Source organism: Dryas octopetala, chromosome 4 (genome assembly GCF_963921425.1).
Source record: "Dryas octopetala chromosome 4, drDryOcto1.1, whole genome shotgun sequence".
In the NCBI taxonomy this organism is placed as follows: domain Eukaryota; kingdom Viridiplantae; phylum Streptophyta; class Magnoliopsida; order Rosales; family Rosaceae; genus Dryas; species Dryas octopetala.
In genome coordinates, this window is record NC_141369.1 from 10,937,516 (window position 1) to 10,956,913 (window position 19,398).

At 36.6% G+C, this 19,398-nt stretch overlaps 1 protein-coding gene across 1 annotated transcript; it reads left to right on the forward strand.

The window, feature by feature from the left end:
• The first annotated feature begins 14,566 nt into the window (after window positions 1-14,566).
• LOC147286751 (receptor-like protein 2) lies at window positions 14,567-17,471 on the forward strand. The gene is made up of 2 exons (XM_086239535.1): window positions 14,567-14,620; window positions 14,749-17,471. The coding sequence occupies exons 1-2, from the start codon at window positions 14,567-14,569 to the stop codon at window positions 16,654-16,656; spliced, it is 1,962 nt and encodes a 653-aa protein (XP_086095661.1). The 3' UTR covers window positions 16,657-17,471.
• The last annotated feature ends 1,927 nt before the right edge of the window (window positions 17,472-19,398 follow it).

Sequence of the window (19,398 nt, forward strand, 5' to 3'; positions counted from 1 at the left end):
AAGCTTAAAACCTTTGAGATGGAACTTGAAATGGATGAAAGGGATAGCAAGAAGTCAAAAGATATTGCTTTGCAAAGTGTCAAAGAGATGAGTGAAAACTTGAGTGAAAAATCATCCATGTCCGATGATGAGGTTGCCCTTTTTGTCAAAAGATTTAGACGAATTCTTAGAAATAAAGGGAGAGAAGCTAGAACTAGTGGTAACAACTTTAAGGAGTTCAAATTCAAACCTCAAGGAGAGAATTCATTTGAGAGAAAACAAGAGAGGAAGCCTAACTTTAAAGAAGGAAGAACAACCAAGAGAGATGTGAAATGTTACACTTGTGGTGGAATAGGTCACATAGCAATTGAATGTGCAAACAATAGAAAGAATCATTCTTCAAGTAAGAATAAAGCCATGAAAATCACTTGGAGTGATAGTGAGAGTGATGACTCAAATGATTGTGAGTCTTCTTCCGATGTTGAGGGTGATGAAGTTGCATTTGTTGCATCAATCAAGGAGATTGACCAAGTAGATGGTGGGTCTGACTCAGAATCTGTTCCTGATGATGAGTCTTACACTGCACTTTGTGATAAGTATGACTTACTTTTCACCGAAACTCTTAGCATAAAGGAAGAAAATCAGAAACTAAAGAATGCTAAATTGAAATTGTGTGAGAAGATTGAGTCATTAGAGAGTGAATTAGAAAGTGTGGGTATCTTGAAACAAAATTTTGAGAGTCAAGTCAAAGTGCTCAAGGAGAGCAACATCTACTTTAAATCTTTGAATGAAAAGCTTGAAAAAGAAGTTCATGAAGCAAATGAGAGCATTGTTGAGCTCACCATTGGGGCTGAAAAGGTTGATAGGATGCTTAGGATTGGAAAGCATCATGGTGACAAAACCGGTTTGGGTTTTAATGAAAATAGTCCTAGTGTATCCAACACAAAGACCATTTTTGTCAAGTCAGAATCTGATCATAGTGTCAAAAAGGGTCTAGGTTTCATTGACATTGGTCAAAATGCATCTCATTCTAAGTCAAGTCAAGCTACATCAAGTGTCACACAAATTGATTGTTCTACTTCACTTAGAAAAACAAAGTTTGTTCCGGTTTGTCATCATTGTCATGTCAAGGGTCACATTAGACCAAATTGCAACAAACTTAGAGGAAAGAAATCAAGTGAACCAAAGAGAAATGTTTCTCTACAAGAGCAAGTGAACAATCTACTCAAAGAGGTAACCAAAATTGCCTTACTTGTCACCCCACTTTCCAAAAATAAGCCAAGTCCACATCAAAGATGGGTTGTGAAAAGCTCCACTAAATGTCTAGTAACCTTGAATGCTTTTTCAGCCACTAAGAGGAACATTTGGTACCTAGATAATGGGTGTTCCAAACATATGACGGGAGATAAGGAGGTCTTTACCTCTCTTGCTCCTTATGATGGTGGTAGTGTGACTTTTGGAGGAGGAGAGAAGTCCTATGTGAGTGGAAAGGGGGTTGTACACATACCCGGTATACCCGAATTGAAAAATGTAAGATTTGTTGATGGGCTAAATTTTAATTTGCTTAGTATTAGCCAACTTTGTGATGAATGGGGTGGTGAAGTGTGTATGTCCAAGAGTGGATGTAGAATTGTTGACTCCCAAGGAAGGGAGATCTTGAATGCCCCTAGGTCTAGGGATGATTGCTATGTGTTTGATGGCAATGTTGGAAGAATTGAGAATACTTGCAATAGAGCTATTGATGACACTAGCTCTCTTTGGCATCAAAGACTTGGTCACATTAATGTTCATGACCTTTACAAGTTGTCTAAGCATGAGGTTGTTAGAGGTCTTCCAAAGATAGGAAAGCCCGAAACTTTTGTTTGTGGTCCATGTCAAATGGGGAAACAAACCAAAGAACCACACAAAAGAGTCAAAGACATAGGCACCTCTAGGACACTTGAACTAATTCACTTGGATTTAGTTGGTCCGGTCCAAACCTTGTCAATAGGTGGAAAGAAATACATTCTAGTCATGGTAGATGATTTTTCTAGGTACACTTGGGTGTCATTTCTTAAGGACAAGTCGGAGACATTTCATCATTTTGCCAAGATTGTGAAACTGCTGAAAAGTGAAGGTATGTCGAGTCTGTCAACCCTGTCCAGAATTAGATCAGACCATGGTACTGAGTTTGAAAACTCTCAATTCGATGAGTTTTGTTGTCAAATGGGTATTAAACATGAATTCTCAGCTCCAATAACACCCCAACAAAATGGAATCGTTGAGAGAAAGAATAGGGTTTTGATTGAGATGGCTAGAGTGATGTTGAATAGCAAAAATCTTGCTAAACATTTCTGGGCTGAGGCGGTAAACACGGCATGTTACATCATAAATAGAGTCTACCTTAGGCCGGGAACCAAAAAGACTCCCTATGAACTGTGGAAGGGTAGGAAACCTAAGGTTACACACTTTAGAGTGTTTGGGAGTGCATGTTACATCCTTAGGGATAGAGAACATTTGGGAAAATTTGATTCCAAGAGTGATGAGGGTCTGTTTTTAGGCTATTCATCAAACAGTAGAGCTTTTAGAGTCTTCAATTTGCGAACAAATTCTATGTTGGAATCCATAAATGTGAAAATAGATGATCATGATGCATCTATTGAAATGGCTGCAGATAAGGATGGATTGTTCCCACAATCTGATCCTAAAGATGTTAGTTTGGTTAAAGAAGAGTCCAAGTCAGGCAGTGATGAACCTACTGATGACTCAAAAATTGTTGAGTTTGACAAGTCAGAGAGCGAACAAAATGACAAAACTTTGAGTGACAGATCTGAAAAACCAAGATGGGTGAGGTGTAACCATGGTGAAGATGTAATTCTAGATTCTTTAGACCAGCCAGTTAGGACTAGAAAACAAATGGCAAATGAACTTGCTCATGTATGCTATGTGTCCATTGTTGAACCTAAAAATGTCAAAGAAGCACTCAATCATGAGGAATGGGTGAGTGCAATGCATGAGGAATTGAACCAATTTGAGAGAAACCAAGTGTGGACACTTGTAGAGAGACCAGCCAACACAAATGTCATTGGAACCAAATGGATATTCAAAAATAAATCCGATGAATTTGGGAATGTAGTTAGAAACAAGGCAAGGCTTGTTGCTCAAGGGTACTCTCAATTAGAGGGTATTGATTTTGATGAGACTTTTGCACCCGTTGCTAGACTTGAGTCCGTTAGGTTGCTTTGTGCCATTGCATGTCATCTTAGGTTCAAATTGTATCAAATGGATGTCAAAACAGCGTTTTTAAATAGTTACTTGAATGAGGAAGTTTTTGTAGAACAACCAAAAGGTTTTGAGGATCCTCACATGAGAGATGGTGTTTATAAATTAAGGAAGGCCTTGTATGGGCTGAAGCAAGCTCCAAGAGCTTGGTATGAGAGACTCTCTCATCACTTGTTGTCCAATGGGTATCAAAGAGGGTCGGTTGACAAGACCCTATTTGTAAAAAGGTTGAAAAATGATGTCTTGATTGCTCAAGTTTATGTGGATGATATTGTCTTTGGTTCAACTTCAGATTTTCATGTTAAGAGATTCATTGATGTAATGTCTAGTGAATTTGAAATGAGTCTAGTTGGTGAAATGAATTTCTTTTTGGGGCTTCAAGTCAAGCAAGTAGATAGTGGGATATTTATCTCCCAATCTAAGTATGCTAGAAACTTGGTCAAAAAGTTTGGGCTTGAGTCTTCTAAAGTGGCTACTACTCCAATGAGTAAAAGCTTCAAACTTCATAGGGATCCAAGTGGTAAGCAAGTGGACCAAACCTTGTATAGAAGCATGATAGGAAGTCTCCTCTACCTCACAGCTAGTAGACCGGACATATCGTTTGCGGTAGGAGTGTGTGCTAGGTTCCAAAGTGATCCCAAAGAATCCCATTTGTTTGCAACAAAAAGAATCATCAAATATGTAAGTGGGACTCTTGACTATGGGTTGTGGTATACCCATGATACCAACACTAAATTGGTTGGATTTAGTAACTCCGATTGGGCTGGGTGTGTGATGATTTGAAGAGCACCTCGGGTGGTGCTTTCTATGTTGGGAATAACTTAGTGTCTTGGCATAGCAAGAAGCAGAATTCTGTCTCTTTGTCGACTGCTGAAGCTGAATACATAGCAGCAGGGAGTTGTTGTACACAACTCATTTGGATGAGGCAAATGTTAGCTGATTATGGGATTGATGAGAAAACTTTTCTCATCTATTGTGATAACATGAGTGCTATAGATATCTCCAAGAACCCGGTGCAACATACTAGAACCAAGCATATTGACATAAGACATCATTTCATTCGAGATCTTGTGGAGAGTGGAACTCTTACTTTGACTTTTGTTCCTTCCGAACAACAACTTGCAGACATCTTTACAAAAGCTCTAGAGAATCCAAAGCACATTAGTCTTCGGAAGTCAATTGGTATTTGTACACATGCATGAGTCTTTGTAGTTAAATGTGCTTCATTGTTTAAGTTTCTTTTATTTGGTTAAGTAGTTTTTTTTTCTTTTAAAGAAAATAACCACTTTGAAAGGTCTTAACATTATTTGTCACACTCTCTTTGATATTCAAAAAGGTTCTTGCATAACATGAGTCATGTCTATAAGCATAATCCCTCCTTCTTGTGAAATGTTAGCCTTGAGATTTTTTTTAACACTTTGTCATAATCAATCAAACTTGTTAAATGCTTTTCAATGACAATTTGTTTGAGGATGCAATTTAGCCCTTCAATATAATTCCTCATTTGTGAACCATCTTCAGCTACACTTTTCTCATTTGAACAAATGTGCACTCTACAAAATATCAAAAAAAAAAAAAAAAGGAAGTGTGACCAAAGAAGTCACGGCCCTAGGGAGAAACAAGGTGTTTTTATGGTGTTCTAGGGTAAAGAGTCGCAAAATTGGACCAATTCATTGCACTTAACTTGGGATGTGCCTAAACAAAACAAATGAAAATAATTTTCTCAAAGCCATTGTCATGAGTTGAAAAACTTTGCTTTCAAGATTTGTTCCCAAATTAGACATTCTCTTGAGTGGTTAAATTCTCATCTCTTGTTGTGGATGAAACTTATTTAACCTCTTTGGTTGTCTTTGACATTGTTTTTCCATCTTGAACAAGTCTTGAATGCTAGCATTGACCTCCCTATATCCCAAATATGCTTATTTTCTTGCACAAAGTTTGCAATCTTCATTTTCCATATCTATGAGAGTGTTGACATTGGTGGTTAATTCTTTTCAATTGTGTTTGTTGTTTTTGTCACATTTGCTTTGTCAAAAATAAAAATCCCTGAAGCACATCTAACTCCTAGATTTTTTTTTTGTGTGTCATTGCTTCCAATTCTCTAAGGATTCCTCTATCTTTTTTGTTTTATGTTCCAGTACGCAGTTTGTTCATTTTGACTAGTCTAACAATCGTCAAATACAGTCAATTTTCACAGGACCATTATGCACCTTGGATTACTGTTCATTAAAGGGCATTTCAGACTTTTCTGCATACCTATGTTCTTCTCTAGCTGTCCCTCATATTACATGTCTATATTCTGCAAGCCCGGTATCGAGATGTTGCGGCTACTGCAGATTATCAGCTTTAGGGGGAGTTAGTCTTTAGGGGAAGTCAGTCTTAGGGGGAGTTAGAATTTAGGGGGAGTCAGACTTTTATGGATTTTTCTCTTTCGGCATGTATTTTTCTTGAATATCTCTTCAACTTTCTGTGCTTTTGACCTGAACTTTCCTTTTATGTATGTCCTTTTGTCTTTCCATGACAAAAAGGGGGAGAATGTATTGGTTGTTTAATCTCCATTGCTTGCTGCGTTTAAACTACATACCATCATACTTTGTGTTGTGCAAGCTCTTCTTCTTGCAGGTACATTATAACAAGTGTTGGGCTGAGTGTTGAGAGTCTTGTGAGATGAATGGGTTGATGTTTTGTCAAGGAAAGCCAAAGGGGGAGATTGTTAGTTTCTAGGATTTGTTATATTGGCTATGTTCCTTGCCAAAACAATTGTATTAATTTGTATTTAATCACTCACAAGCTCTAGGCTAGATTAAGGACAAGTTCTGCTGCATTGAAGAAGTCAGAAATGAACAAAGACACAAGGTATACTGCACTTCATTCATTTCATGAAATTAACAGATTTTTGTCTATTTGACTAGTCATTCACTGATCATAAAGAACACTGTTTTTCACGTACAGTGGCTGTTACTTAAGTCACAGTCGCTACAGTGGGTCATTTCGGTTTTTTGCTTTTTAAGCCCAATTCTTTGAAAGCCCATGTTCTGTTTAGTACTAGACATGCATGTGCATTGCACATGGCTTGGTTTCCCTACTGTAGCAATCAGATCTGATTGCATCTTTCCCATTCACGCACACACCTTCATACATCAGCACTATTCATCATCTTCCTCATTTCTGATTTTTTAAAGAAAAATTCCTTTTGACAGCTGATTATTCCTATCCTTAGTAATACTAGGATACCCCTCTAGGACAAAGAGCATATGCCCTTCATCCGTCTCTTGTGGACAGCCATTGATTGGCTTCCACGTGGCATGGGCGAACATGCTTCTTGCGTGAGTGTGTACGGGTATATGGGCTGTTTTGGTTCAGATCTTTGTGTGTGTTGATGAGCAATTTTTGAGCGTGTATTCTTGGGGTTTTCACGTCTGGGTATTTTCCATGTGAAGTGCTCATCTTCATTATTTTTCAGAAAATGGTCTTTAATTCTTGAAAAATCACAAAGAGATTTTCTGAACTTGTTTTTCTTAAATCTAAAATTCTATATGGGTTTGAGTGCTTAAATGTCTTTATACATTCTTCAAACACATTCATTTTAGATTTAAGTTGAAGGATTCAATATTGATCTTTTCATGCCGATAGCTTGAGAAGGTTGATCTTTGTTTGTGAATCCTACATTTGCATATCATGTTCATGCATTGATGAAACCACTGAGCTTGGTGCGAATTGGTGCCATGGGTTGATGAGCTTGGAGTGGAGCTGCCTTCTTCATGAATGACCAATTGCCTTGCTAATGGAAGTTGCACAAAGGGGTAAGATAGCTGCCACTTAGTCTAGGACTTAGTGATTGAGCTTGTGTGCTGAGTGCTCTCTTTTGTATTGAACTTCTGATTTAGTGGATTGCCTGGTCAGCTGGATAGACCCCCAGTTTTTACCCTTTGTGGTTTTTCTGGGTGAACATCTTGTGTGCATCTGTCTTCCCTGTTTGTGTTGTTATGATTACTGACTCACTCATCCTTTAAACACAAATCTGTACTGGAGCTATTTGCTTAAAATTGATATATGCCTTATATAACTGTTTAGATAATCACACACCACTGTAGTTGTGGATAACACTGGGATGCCTATTGTGATGGGTCCTCTGAGTGTATAGGATGTCACTTGATCCTTGGTGTGTTTGATTTGTGTTGTTTACTGAAGTGATTTTTGGTTTTTAGAAGTCAATGTGAAGTTTCACATTTTTTGTTACTGGACCGTCTGAGTTGTGTTTGGTTGACTAGTTCATGAGTGATCACATAAACCAAAAAATTGGGGTCCGATCACTGAAAGTGAAATTAATCAAGTTAATTGAGTGAATAGATCACCTAAATTAAACTTTCAGAGACTACATGAGCAAAATTTTTAAAATTAAAATGACATGACTAAAGTAAAATTGGCTCAATCTAGGGATATCAAAAGTGTAATTTGGCATTTTCATCATGGCACGACTATTTCGACCACCCTCCATTGCTGAGTTGACAACTCTAACATAATTTGGACAAATTTTTCCTATTTTATTTTTTCTTGCAAAAAATTATGGAATCACCCAGACCCATTCGGCAACATACCACCGAAATATACTACGGAGTTCGGCAGCTTACGGCCGAATATAATGACAATGTTCGGCAGAATACTGCCGAATATATTTTTCATTTCCATTCGGTGGTTATTTACTAAAAACTCCGCCAATGTTCGGTAGTTAGGTGCCGAATAACCACAAACATTTCGACAGACAAGTGTGGAATGACCCGACGAATAAAATTGAAATTTTTTATTTTTAGGGTAAATTGGAATTTAAAAATAAGGTGATCAACTCAGCAATTTAGGGTGATCAACTCAACAATTTAAAAATAAGGTGATCAACTCAGCAATTTAGGGTGATTCAATTTTGAAGAAAAAGAAAAAAGCTAAAAATTTTAAAACTGAAATGTTTGAAAGGAAAAACAAGGACATGTATCTATATGTAATTGAGCTACGCCACCACGTTATTACACTTACACCTTCACCTTCATGGACTATTTGAACTGTCTAAAATGTCCACTTATGAGACTACATGAGCAAAATTGCTAAAATTAAAATGACATGACTAAAAAGATCACCCTCCATTGTTGAGTTGATCATCTTAACATATTTTAGACAAATTTTTCCTATTTTACTTTTTCTTGCAAAAAAGTTTGGAATCCCCCAGACCCATTCGACAATATGCCATTGAAATATACTAAGGAGTTCGACAGCTTACGACCGAATATAATGACAATATTCGGCAGAATACTGCCGAATGCCTTTTTCATTTCCATTTGGTGGTTATTTACCGAAATTAAAACTCCGCCAATATTCGGCAATTAGGTGCCGAATAACCACAAACATTTCAACAGACAAGTGTTGAATGACCCGACAAATAAAATTAAAATTTTTTATTTTTAGGGTAATTGGAATTTAAAAACAAGGTGATTAACTCATCAATTTAGGGTGATTAGAATAGTCTTGTTCTTTCAACAAATACATAGGTATTAGATACCCAAAAAAAAATTTGTAATTGTCAGGCTTTAAGGTTGAATCAAAATCGGGCCATCCCAAGCCTATCCCAAAAGTGAGATCAGACTGGCCCATGGCCCAAATATGAGACCAGAATCCATTAGGTCTAGGATGCCTACAAGCCTAAGCAGAACTCACAAAACGTTTACAGATTTGGTCTACTTATTTTATAGCTAGTTCAGTTTTGGTCCATGATCATTTTTAAGTTCGATTTTGATCTACTTATTATCTAACTTGTTCGGTTTTGATCTATTTCGTCTATTTTGGATGATGCCGTTAATTTCAGGGGCAAATATGTAATTTCCTCATAAAAAATTTATAAAATAAAAAAAATTAAAACAAACCAGCCACCACCTTCCCCAGCCCTTCCCATCCACCCCCACCCAACCAGGGACAGATCCAATTTAGGACCAGAGGCGCTCAAGCCCCCACTCAGTTTCAAATTTTTTTTGTATATATTTATTAAATGACAACAAAGCCCCCTCTGATAAATGATCAAAAGCCCCATGTAGTAGAATTATAATTTATAAAAGAGTGTTTGCTATATATATATATGTATATATGTATACATATACATGTATACATATGTGTACATACATATACATGTATACATATATATACATACCTACACACGTATACATATATCATAAAACCTACTTAATTATAGTACTGCAATTACGTTTAAAACTCAAATCTTATTGTACTTACGAAAAGACGACATTTACAATAACATATTGTTTCTTGAAATATGGTAGATTTTGATAATTGGCTTGCACATTATATCAAGAAGGGAAATGTATAGGAAACAAATATTATATGCATAAATTGAAAAAGATGTCGAGGTATGGCTTACATATATACATGGTACGTGCATATGAAGGGGTTGAGATGAAATCAATTAATACTGAAATGGACTTTCGAATTAATAACGCAAAATGGACCTTCATAATATTTTAAAAAAATTAACACGCATACCTCTTTATTGACTTTTTCTTTTTGGAAAAATGAATGTTAATTTTAATTTGTAAAAAAATAAAATAAAAAAACAAGTGAAAACACTTCTTTTTACTAAACAAATGAGTAAAAAGCATTTTCAACTACAACATGTCCATTTTAGTTATTATAAACATCTACAGCACTTTTAAATGAAAATTTACCAAACACTATTGCTGTGCTTCACAGCTAATTGTACTTCACAGAACTTTTGAAAACACAATTTACCAAACACTAAACTACTTTGTTTGACAAATAGTTATACTTCACAGTAAATTATTTTCATAGCATTACCAAACACACCCTTGCTAATTTAACAAGGATAGAATACCACAAAATAAAACAGCTAGTCACTGAAGGTATCATATATTTCTAGCAAATAAATGCAATATCAGTTAGCTTGAGGCCGCGGCAAGTACTAGTGAAATTAATTAAGTTTTGATCATGTATGTATTACTATACATATATATATATATATACTTTCTTGAGAGGAATCTGTGGTTTTATTAATCAATATCAGAATACACTGCTTCATTCCTGGAGCCAATTAATTAAGAAGGCATTATATCAAACTAGAAGAATTGGTGGTGCAATCCGCCAATCCTTATAATGTGCAATTGCCTTCTTATCAAGTAATTGGAAAGAATGACACTATCTTCCAATTTTCTAAGAAAAATCATGAACAACAAAACAACTTACAACTTGGACTGATGTTTTGGGTTGGATGCTCTAATTCTATCATGGTATTAGAGCTAGGTTATCCGCGTGTAAGGCCCAACGGCCACACGTGCTCCCACGTCACTCAATACAATTTGTTTACGTGTAAGGCTCAAAATATCGCCACACCGTGCGAGGGCGTGTTGAGAGTAATGTGGAGCAATGTCTCACATCGGAAAACTAGAGCTTAGCATATGTGTTTATAAGTCTTGGGCCTCTCTACCCATTGCCAATTGGTTTTGGGTTAGATGCTCTAATTCTATTGTATATGACATATACGTCTACTGCTGCTGATTGATGATAAACCCTCCAAAGCCAAAACGAAAAATTCTACGTTGCAGATAGATATTTTCTAAAAGAATGTAAATACAATACGAACACCGTATGTCATAAAAAGAAATATGATTAAGGAGAATCTATTGTGTAGTGGAAAGTAAAATTTGTCAACATCCAAGGACCAAGGTTTGTTAATTAGGTTAAAAATTGTCTGAATTTTCTCGATTCCATTTATATTATGAAATTATATATGTGCACCAGTATCAATGCTAGTTCTTTGGAGTCATTGAAGGCTTTAAAATAACCAGGTATGGTCATCCCATGGAGTCCTTTTCAGATCCAATGACAAGTCTTCGCTGTGGTCTCTATATTGGAAATCTCTTTCAGCGTACTGAGGGGTTTGGAAGAGTTGTATTAAGCATCAACGTATTGAGGGGTTAGGAAAATTTGTATTAAGCATCATTTTCAAGTCAAAAAGGAAAAAGAAAATAAGAGCGCGCCTTTTTTCTTTTGGCTTTGCTTCTCATTCTTTAGCTTCATTGCTCCAGTATAATTTGTATATATACTAAATGTGCTCAAGGCTGCTACGTACTATAGCTAAGCTGTTCACTGAAAAGTTTGTTTTGACCCTCTTTGTTTTTTTTTTTTTTAATCGCTTGATTTGTAATTAGTGGGGTTAGTTGGGTCCTGTTTTGGTCATTTCACCCTCCTCACTTTTTACCCCTGCCATTTTGGTTTTTTTATGTTTCCTGCCATTCTTGACGTGAAAGATTTGGGAGTCTTGACATATTTTTTGGGGTTACAAGTAGAGTACAAGAAAATGGTGGTATCTTTGTGAGTCAAGAAAAGTATGCTAATTAAGGATTTATTTGTCAGGGCTGTACTGGAAACTTGTAACCCTTGTACTTCAACATGCAAACCTCATCTGCAACTTCTTAAAAATGAAGGAGAGCCTCTACCAGATCCTACTTTGTATAGAAGCCTTGTTAGTGCCTTGCAATATCTAACATTTACAAGGCCAGAGACATTGCATTTGCTACTAATACTGTGTGTCAGTTCATGGCTAGACCTACAGAAGTGCATTATGAAGCAGTTGAGAGGATTTTGAGGTATGTGCAGGGTAATTTAGCTCATGATTTGCATTATGGGACTTGATTGCTTGAGAAGATCCACTACTGGATATATTGTATATCTTGCAGGGAATCCTGTTTCATGGCAGTCCAAGAAACAAGTTGCTAGACGTTCAACAGAGGCTGAGTATAAAGCATTGGCCAACACTGTCTCTGACTTGTCCTGGCTGCGTACCGTGCTTAAAGATTTACATTTGTAGTGACAATGTTTCTGCACTTGCTCTAGGAACAAATCTAGTCTTTCATTCTCGTATTAAGCACCTTGATAGTTGATACATACTTTCATTATGTCAGAGAAAGGGTTCAATGTGGTGATCGATTTGGTTTTGGAATATGTGCCTACTAATCTACTATGCATAACACAGCAGATGTTCTTACTAAGGGACTTCATAGTCCTCTGCATTTTCAACATTGCTGCAACCTCAGACTTGGTTCCCTTGCTGAGGTTGAGTGGGGATGTTAGGCTGTTAGTTCAGTGTGGTTAGGTTGCTATTAATGTGTTACAACTAGTTGAAGATGTTAGAGAGTTAGTTGTGCCCTAATCCACGTGTCAGTTTCTGAGTGGCTTTGTTAGTATAATTCGTGAGTCTGTTAATTTTTGTTAGGCTGTTGCCTGCTGTAATAGTGAATTCATTTTCAAGACTTTCTAAGTCAACAATACACAGATTCTCTCTTCCTTCTCCATCTTCTAGTCTCTCTGATTGTCTGATAACTGCATTGTAGAATTTTAACAAAATTTAAATTCATAACGTTGTTATATTATTAATTAATGTATATTTTAAAAATTCTTGGGTCACATGGTGATCATCAAATCTATATCATCATCACATCAATGTCAAATTTGTTACAAGACCACATCATCTTTTGTCTTCTTTCTTATGGTCAAACACTCCAGACCGGCCACTACACCATGAGAATGAGAAGAACACGTTACATGGTGAGAGCTCAACCAGTAACTGCCACACCAGTTCACCAATTTGATTTGATTTCAACAAGTAACCGTAGCAAAAGATATGGTCCCGCGCAATTTTAATTAAGAGATTCTTTAACTGTTAATGGCACTTGTACACACTGTCATTAACTTAAGAGCATATTAGACGAAATATCTAACGTTAAGAACTTGGAGACATGCACTTGACGTTTCAACCATTAATTTGTCTCGAAAAATTCCATCGTCATTGGTGAGCTTAATTTCTTGGAAAATTTGAGGTCTTATACAATAATCTGGAAGGACCAATACCAACAACTCAGCTCCATAGCTGAAATGTCTCTGCATTTGAGGGGAATCCCAAACTTTGTGGTGCTCCACTTTCAAATGAGTGACAACCAATTAATGACAATAATGCAGATACTAAGAACTGCTAAGATGTGGGGAATGGACCTCAAATTCTATGGTTGCGCATTTCCATTGCATTTGGGTTCATTATAGGCTTTCGGAGATATGTGTATTTCCAATTCCTAGACATGTCTGCTGCTAAAGGGAAGGCTTAATCAGAAGCTAGATCGCACCTACTTTATATTCTATATTTTCAATTTTTTTGTAATTTTGGCTGATTTAAGGCACAGTTTGTTCTCATAATTCTGTACTATTCTCTATATATGTTCAATGGAATATCAGTTGGCTAGCTTTCTCACAGATTATTGCTCTCTATTTCTCAGTCTCTATCCTTTTAATTTTGTGACAAGTACTAGTGAAATTAATTAATTTTTGATTGTGTATGTATGAATCTAGCTCTGTAAGGCAGTGCCACTAAAACTTAGTGGTAGCAATCCTTATATGAGTCTCTGTAAGGCAACACTTAATATGAACAATTCTCCGTTACTTTCACGTTCTGCTCATCAAAGTTCAATTTTAATGAATTTACCTCATGAATTAAACACCAACAGAAGAAACAAACGATAGCAATTACATTGGAAATAATATATATTTGAATGAGTACTACGAGTCTGCTAAATGCTAATTGGGGATATTCTCGAAATAATGTGCAATTGCCTTTCATGTGGGCCAAGTATTGGGAAACAATGACACTATCTTCCAATTTTCTAAGAAAAATCATTCACAACAAAACAAATTAAAACTTATGAATTATATATGTGGATCAGTATCAATGCTAGTTCTTTGGAGTCATTGTAGACTTTAAAATAAGCAGGTCTGGTCATCCCATGGCCTTCGCTTTGGTCTCTGTTCAGCAAATCTCTTTCAACGTACTGAGGTGTTTGGAAAATTTGCATCGGCTGCTTTGTGTAATATTCTTTGCCAATTTCTCAATTTGCAAGTAATTTTTTGTCATTTAATCAAGCATCATTTTCAAGTCAAAAGAAGAGAAAAAAAAAAAAAGAATTTCTTGGCTCTGCATCCAACTCTTTATAAACCTGTGATCAGCAATCTAAATCTAATATAAACATAGCCCATCCACGAAGAAACATGCTAGTGCAGCCTACAGATCTCCCAATGGCTCATGGCTTCTTTCTCATAATCATGATCTTATTCTGTTCCATGGTTTCAACAAATATTCATGCATATGCATGCAACCAAACTGAGCGCAGCGCTCTTCTGTCCTTCTCCCTCACTTTGTCTTCGCCTTCCTTAAATTGGACTTCCTTTAATTGCTGCAATTGGGATGGCATCACTTGTAATATTAAGGATGGTTGGGTTACACATTTGCACTTACCCTCCAAAGGACTCAAACTCAAAGCAGGTACTTTTCCCTCATTCTCACAGTCACTTTCAAATCTCACACATCTCAAATACTTGAATCTCTCCCAGAATTCACTTTATGGTACACTCGATCAAACTGGATTCTTCTTGTCCTTGAATCGCCTTGAGATCCTTGATTTGAGCTCTAACCTTCTTTCTGGAGAGCTACCGTTTTCTTTACCATCTCGTATTCAGACAGTGAATTTGTCCAACAATCATTTCCATGGTGCAATTTCATCTTCATTCTTCCGACAAGCTAGGAATTTGACTAGCTTCAGTGTTAGCAACAATACCTTCTCAGGTTCTATCCCAACCTCTCTTTGTCTCCACTCTTCTCCCTTGATTAGGCTATTGGATTTTTCCATCAATAGATTCAATGGCAGTTTCTCTCGTGGACTAGGGGAGTGTTCCAAACTCCAAGTTTTTCGTGCTGGTCACAATAACTTCTCAGGAGTACTTCCAGAAGATATGTATAATGCTACCAAACTTGAAGAAATTGCATTACCTTTTAATTCTCTCTACGGAGCCCTTAATGATAGAGTTGTCAACCTCACCAACCTCATAATCTTTGACCTCTACTCTAATCAATTGAGTGGCGTCCTCCCTCTCCATTTTGGGAAGCTCTCTAAGTTGAAATTCTTGCTCCTTGATTTCAACAATCTAGAAGGTTCTTTGCCCCCATCTTTGATGAATTGCACAAGCCTTGTAGAAATACATCTGGGATTCAACAACTTGGAAGGCAATCTCTCAACCCTTAATTTCTCCAAACTTGGTCAACTTACTAAACTTGACCTAGTGCAAAATAACTTCACTGGTATGTTTCCAGCAAGTCTTTACTCGTGCAAGTCCCTGAAAGCAATTCGACTGAGTTATAACAATCTAGAGGGACAAATACAACCTGAGATTCTTTCATTGAAATCTCTGTCCTTCCTCTCCCTTACTTCCAACAGACTGACTAATGTCACAGGAGCACTCAAGATATTAGTGGGTTGCAAAAGGCTCGTATTCCTATCATGTGGTACAAATTTTGTAGGGGAGAAAATGCCGACAGCTAATGATATTGGCATGGTTGATTATGATGGTTTCAAAAACCTTAGATTATTGACTTTGGGAAACTGTGGGCTCACTGGTGAAATACCTGTATGGTTGTATAAGCTCAAGAAGCTTGAGATGTTGGACCTGAGTCAAAATAGAATCACAGGGTCACTTCCTAGTTGGTTGGGGAACCATCCAAGGCTCTTTTCGATAATTTTGGAATCCAACCTAATTTCAGGTGAATTTCCAAAAGAACTTTGCAGATTACCCATGTTAATATCTAAAAAAATTGCAGCTCAAGTAGATCATAATTATCCTGAATTGCCTATTTTTAGCTCAAAAGGTTATGGAAGACCTGGAGGTCCTGTACAGTACAATTATTTTTCTTACTTCCCACAAGCCATAGGGCTAGCCAACAATCGCTTGAACGGCAGCATACCTACCGAGATCGGCCAATTGCAGCTTCTCCGTGAGTTGAATCTTGCCTCCAACCACTTCTCCGGCATCATTCCAGACCAAATATCAAACCTCAAAAACTTGGAGGAATTGGATCTCTCCATGAATCATTTGTCCGGAACAATTCCAGCATCAGTGGCAAGTCTTACTTTCTTGTCATATTTCAATGTCTCGTACAATAATCTTGAAGGACCAATACCAACAAGCACTCAGCTCCAAGGCTTGAATGCCTCTGCATTCGAGGGGAATCCCAAACTCTGTGGTGACCCACTTCCAAATGAGTGTGGATCAACTAGTGGCGTTGATGCAGATACAAAGAATAGCCAGGATGTAAAGAGTGCGCATCAGATTCCATGGTTTTATATTTCTGTTGCACTTGGATTCATTACAGGATTTTGGGGAGTCGTTGGTCCTTTGATGCTCAAGAAGACGTGGAGATATGCATATTTCCAATTCCTAGATAAAGTACAAGATAAGCTTTATGTGATGGTTTTATCAAAAAGCTCTGTTCGCTCCTCCCTCTGTTTTGAGAGTCGGTGGCGATAACCGTGGGCCGGTGTGCTTAGATCTGAGGCCTCATGCCTCTCTTTTGCTTCCCTTTGTTTTTCCTTCCGTGTCTTCTGCCCTCTTCATCCCTAAATCTCCCCCTAACCTCTATGTTTATTCCATTTTCCCCTTTATATATCTCTTTCACCTTCTCACGGGCTTCTATCAATTCCTCTGCTTCTAGCTCATTCTTGTGGCTTCAACAACCAGTCCTCACCTCTCTGCTCAGGTGGCACTTCTGGGGTATCTCTTCAGCGGTGTTGTTTGGTGCGAAATGGTTTGTCCAAAAGAGTTCTCTCATTCCCCTGTCTCCGAAGGATAAAGCACGGGTTCTCCCATTCCTTAATCTGCTGGAAACTGTAGTGACTTCTCTGGCTCCATCTGGAGCTCTACTGGTGGTTGTTGACCTGGTTTATGGTTGGTTCTTGTGGTGTTCTTGGTGACATTTTGGTGTGGTGGTGATAGGTTGTGGTGGTTGGATGGCTGGCTTTGGATTTTGGTTAGGGCTAGCTTTAGGAGATTTTGTTGTCGTTTTTGTTCTGTTATTGTCGTTTCTTCACTTTCTTATTTGTAGTTTACTGTGAATTTTGTTTGCTTGTTGGGCTATGCCCTTGTTTCGGTTTCTGCCCGGGTCTGGGCTTATGTAATATGGGTTTGCCTTTTGGGCTTTTAATGCATTTACTGTTTAAAAAAAAAAAAAAAACTTAGAAAGTACATCGCACCTACCTATTTTATGGTTTATATTTTCAGTTTGTTTTTTCTTGTCGGCTAATGTAATGCACTGCTTTTCTCATAATACTACCTGTATTCTTTTTTTAGACTATTTAGTTTCTTGACATGCATTTTGTACATGTTAATTGGCATTATTATTGTATAATGAATCTCAATAGTTTTATAGTTTTCCACTCTTTCTATGTTTTATGGTGATAGGGAGGGAGCCTTTTTCTGAATTTTTAAATTTTTTTTTCAAAGTATCACTTTATAACTATACCCTCAGACTGATTTTGTGTGCCTGTTTTATTTAATAAAATTATTTTAGCCTAACCATTTTTAGTGAAGCGTCCATAATTATTTAATTAATAATTTTTAATAAATCTAATTTTAGCCTAAAATTATTTTGTGTGCCTGTTTTATTTAATAATTTTTTATAAAATTATTTTAGCCTAACCCATTTTTGGGATTTAGTATTTAATACTAAATCCTCCTTTTGACTTAATGAAATGAAAAGAAAACGAAATGAAAAAAATAAATAAATAAATAAACAAAAACATACTTAAATGAATCTAACAAAAGTCTCGTAATCCATCTCTAAAGTACTAACTACTAAGTATCTTGTTAGCAATTTTATGGATAAAACAAAGAAGCCAATTAAGTGGTGTAAAAGTTAAGAATCTTTAGTAAAAATTGTAAATTTAATCACCCAACACAGAGAAATGACGTTTTTTGCCTCCAAATTTTGTTTCTCCTGAACTTTTCTTTTTCTAAGTTAAACATATGGAACAACCATACCCCAACGTATGAAACATCATATATATGCTTTCTTTAGTACCAACTCAGTGAAAAAGCAATATCTAGCTTTTGATCACTTCCTCACAGATTGTGAATTGCTCTCTATATCCTTTAATTTTGTGACAATTCGTAGTGTAATTAGTACTATGAGCACTATCTTGGTGATGGAAATACCGTCCATGTGGTACAAGCACTATCTACCAATTTTCTAAGAATAATCATTAACAAGCTAGAAAACAACTTTGAAACTTGGACTGATGCTGATATCCCATATAGTAAGAGTAGCTAGACTTTAAAATAAGCAGGTCCATAGATCCAATGACAGGTCTTCGCTTTGTTCTCTGTACTGGAAATCGCTTTCCACATAATCAAGCATCTTGAAACTTGTGATTAATTAGCAATCTACATCTAACACAAACAAGCCTTCTAGAAATACATCTGGGAACCAACAACTTGGAAGGCAATCTCTCTGACCTTAATTTCTCCAAACTTAGTCAACTTAAAACTACAGATTAATAACTTCACTGATATGTTTCCTACGTAACCAAGTTTGAATCTATGGTTGATTTAACACCCCTCCTCTCTAATTGTCTTCCTGTTTGATTAAATTAACTATCCTCTGATCACTCACGGTTGTATTTGATTTATGAGTATGAGTTTGTGCATTGGCTATGTAAATGTTGTTAAGTGGATAGAGTACTTTCATATATGTTTATGGGATCGAGAAAAAGGAATAGAGAAGGGGGTTGAAAAAATGTTTATTAATAAGGGTATTTTAGGGATATTAGGTGGTGAAAAAAGAAGATTAATTATAATTTCTTAAAATTTGATGTGAATGGGAATATAGGGTTGTAGCACTATTTCTATGGTAAAATGATATATATTTTTTTTTTGCTTTTGGATTAAGGTAAAATGGTATATTGAAAGGAGTAGTACTATTTCTACCCACTTAATTGTCTTATTTTCTCACCCATATTATAATAAAAAATTTAACGACAAGTTCAGCCTTTTATAAAATGACCTTTAAAGACCTACTTAAAAAGAAACAAATGAATTCATCCTACTCTATCCACCCATCTAAACTCCCTATATGAAACAAAGTCTCACAATATGACAATAGTATATATGCCCACCTCTTAAAGAAGTGGAAAGTGAATGAAATTTGCGATTCACCCCCTCCCCACTTCCGCTAAAAATATGTGGAGAAAGAATCACTACAAGAAATGTGAGCAA

What these genes read in the sequence shown, in the direction of transcription:
- LOC147286751 (XM_086239535.1), top strand. Translation starts at nt 14,567, where the DNA reads ATGGTTGGGTTACACATTTGCACTTACCCTCCAAAGGACTCAAACTCA. An exon ending in AGGACTCAAACTCAAAGCAG is followed by an intron (nt 14,621 to 14,748) that starts GTACTTTTCCCT and finishes AATCGCCTTGAG; the next exon opens with ATCCTTGATTTGAGCTCTAA.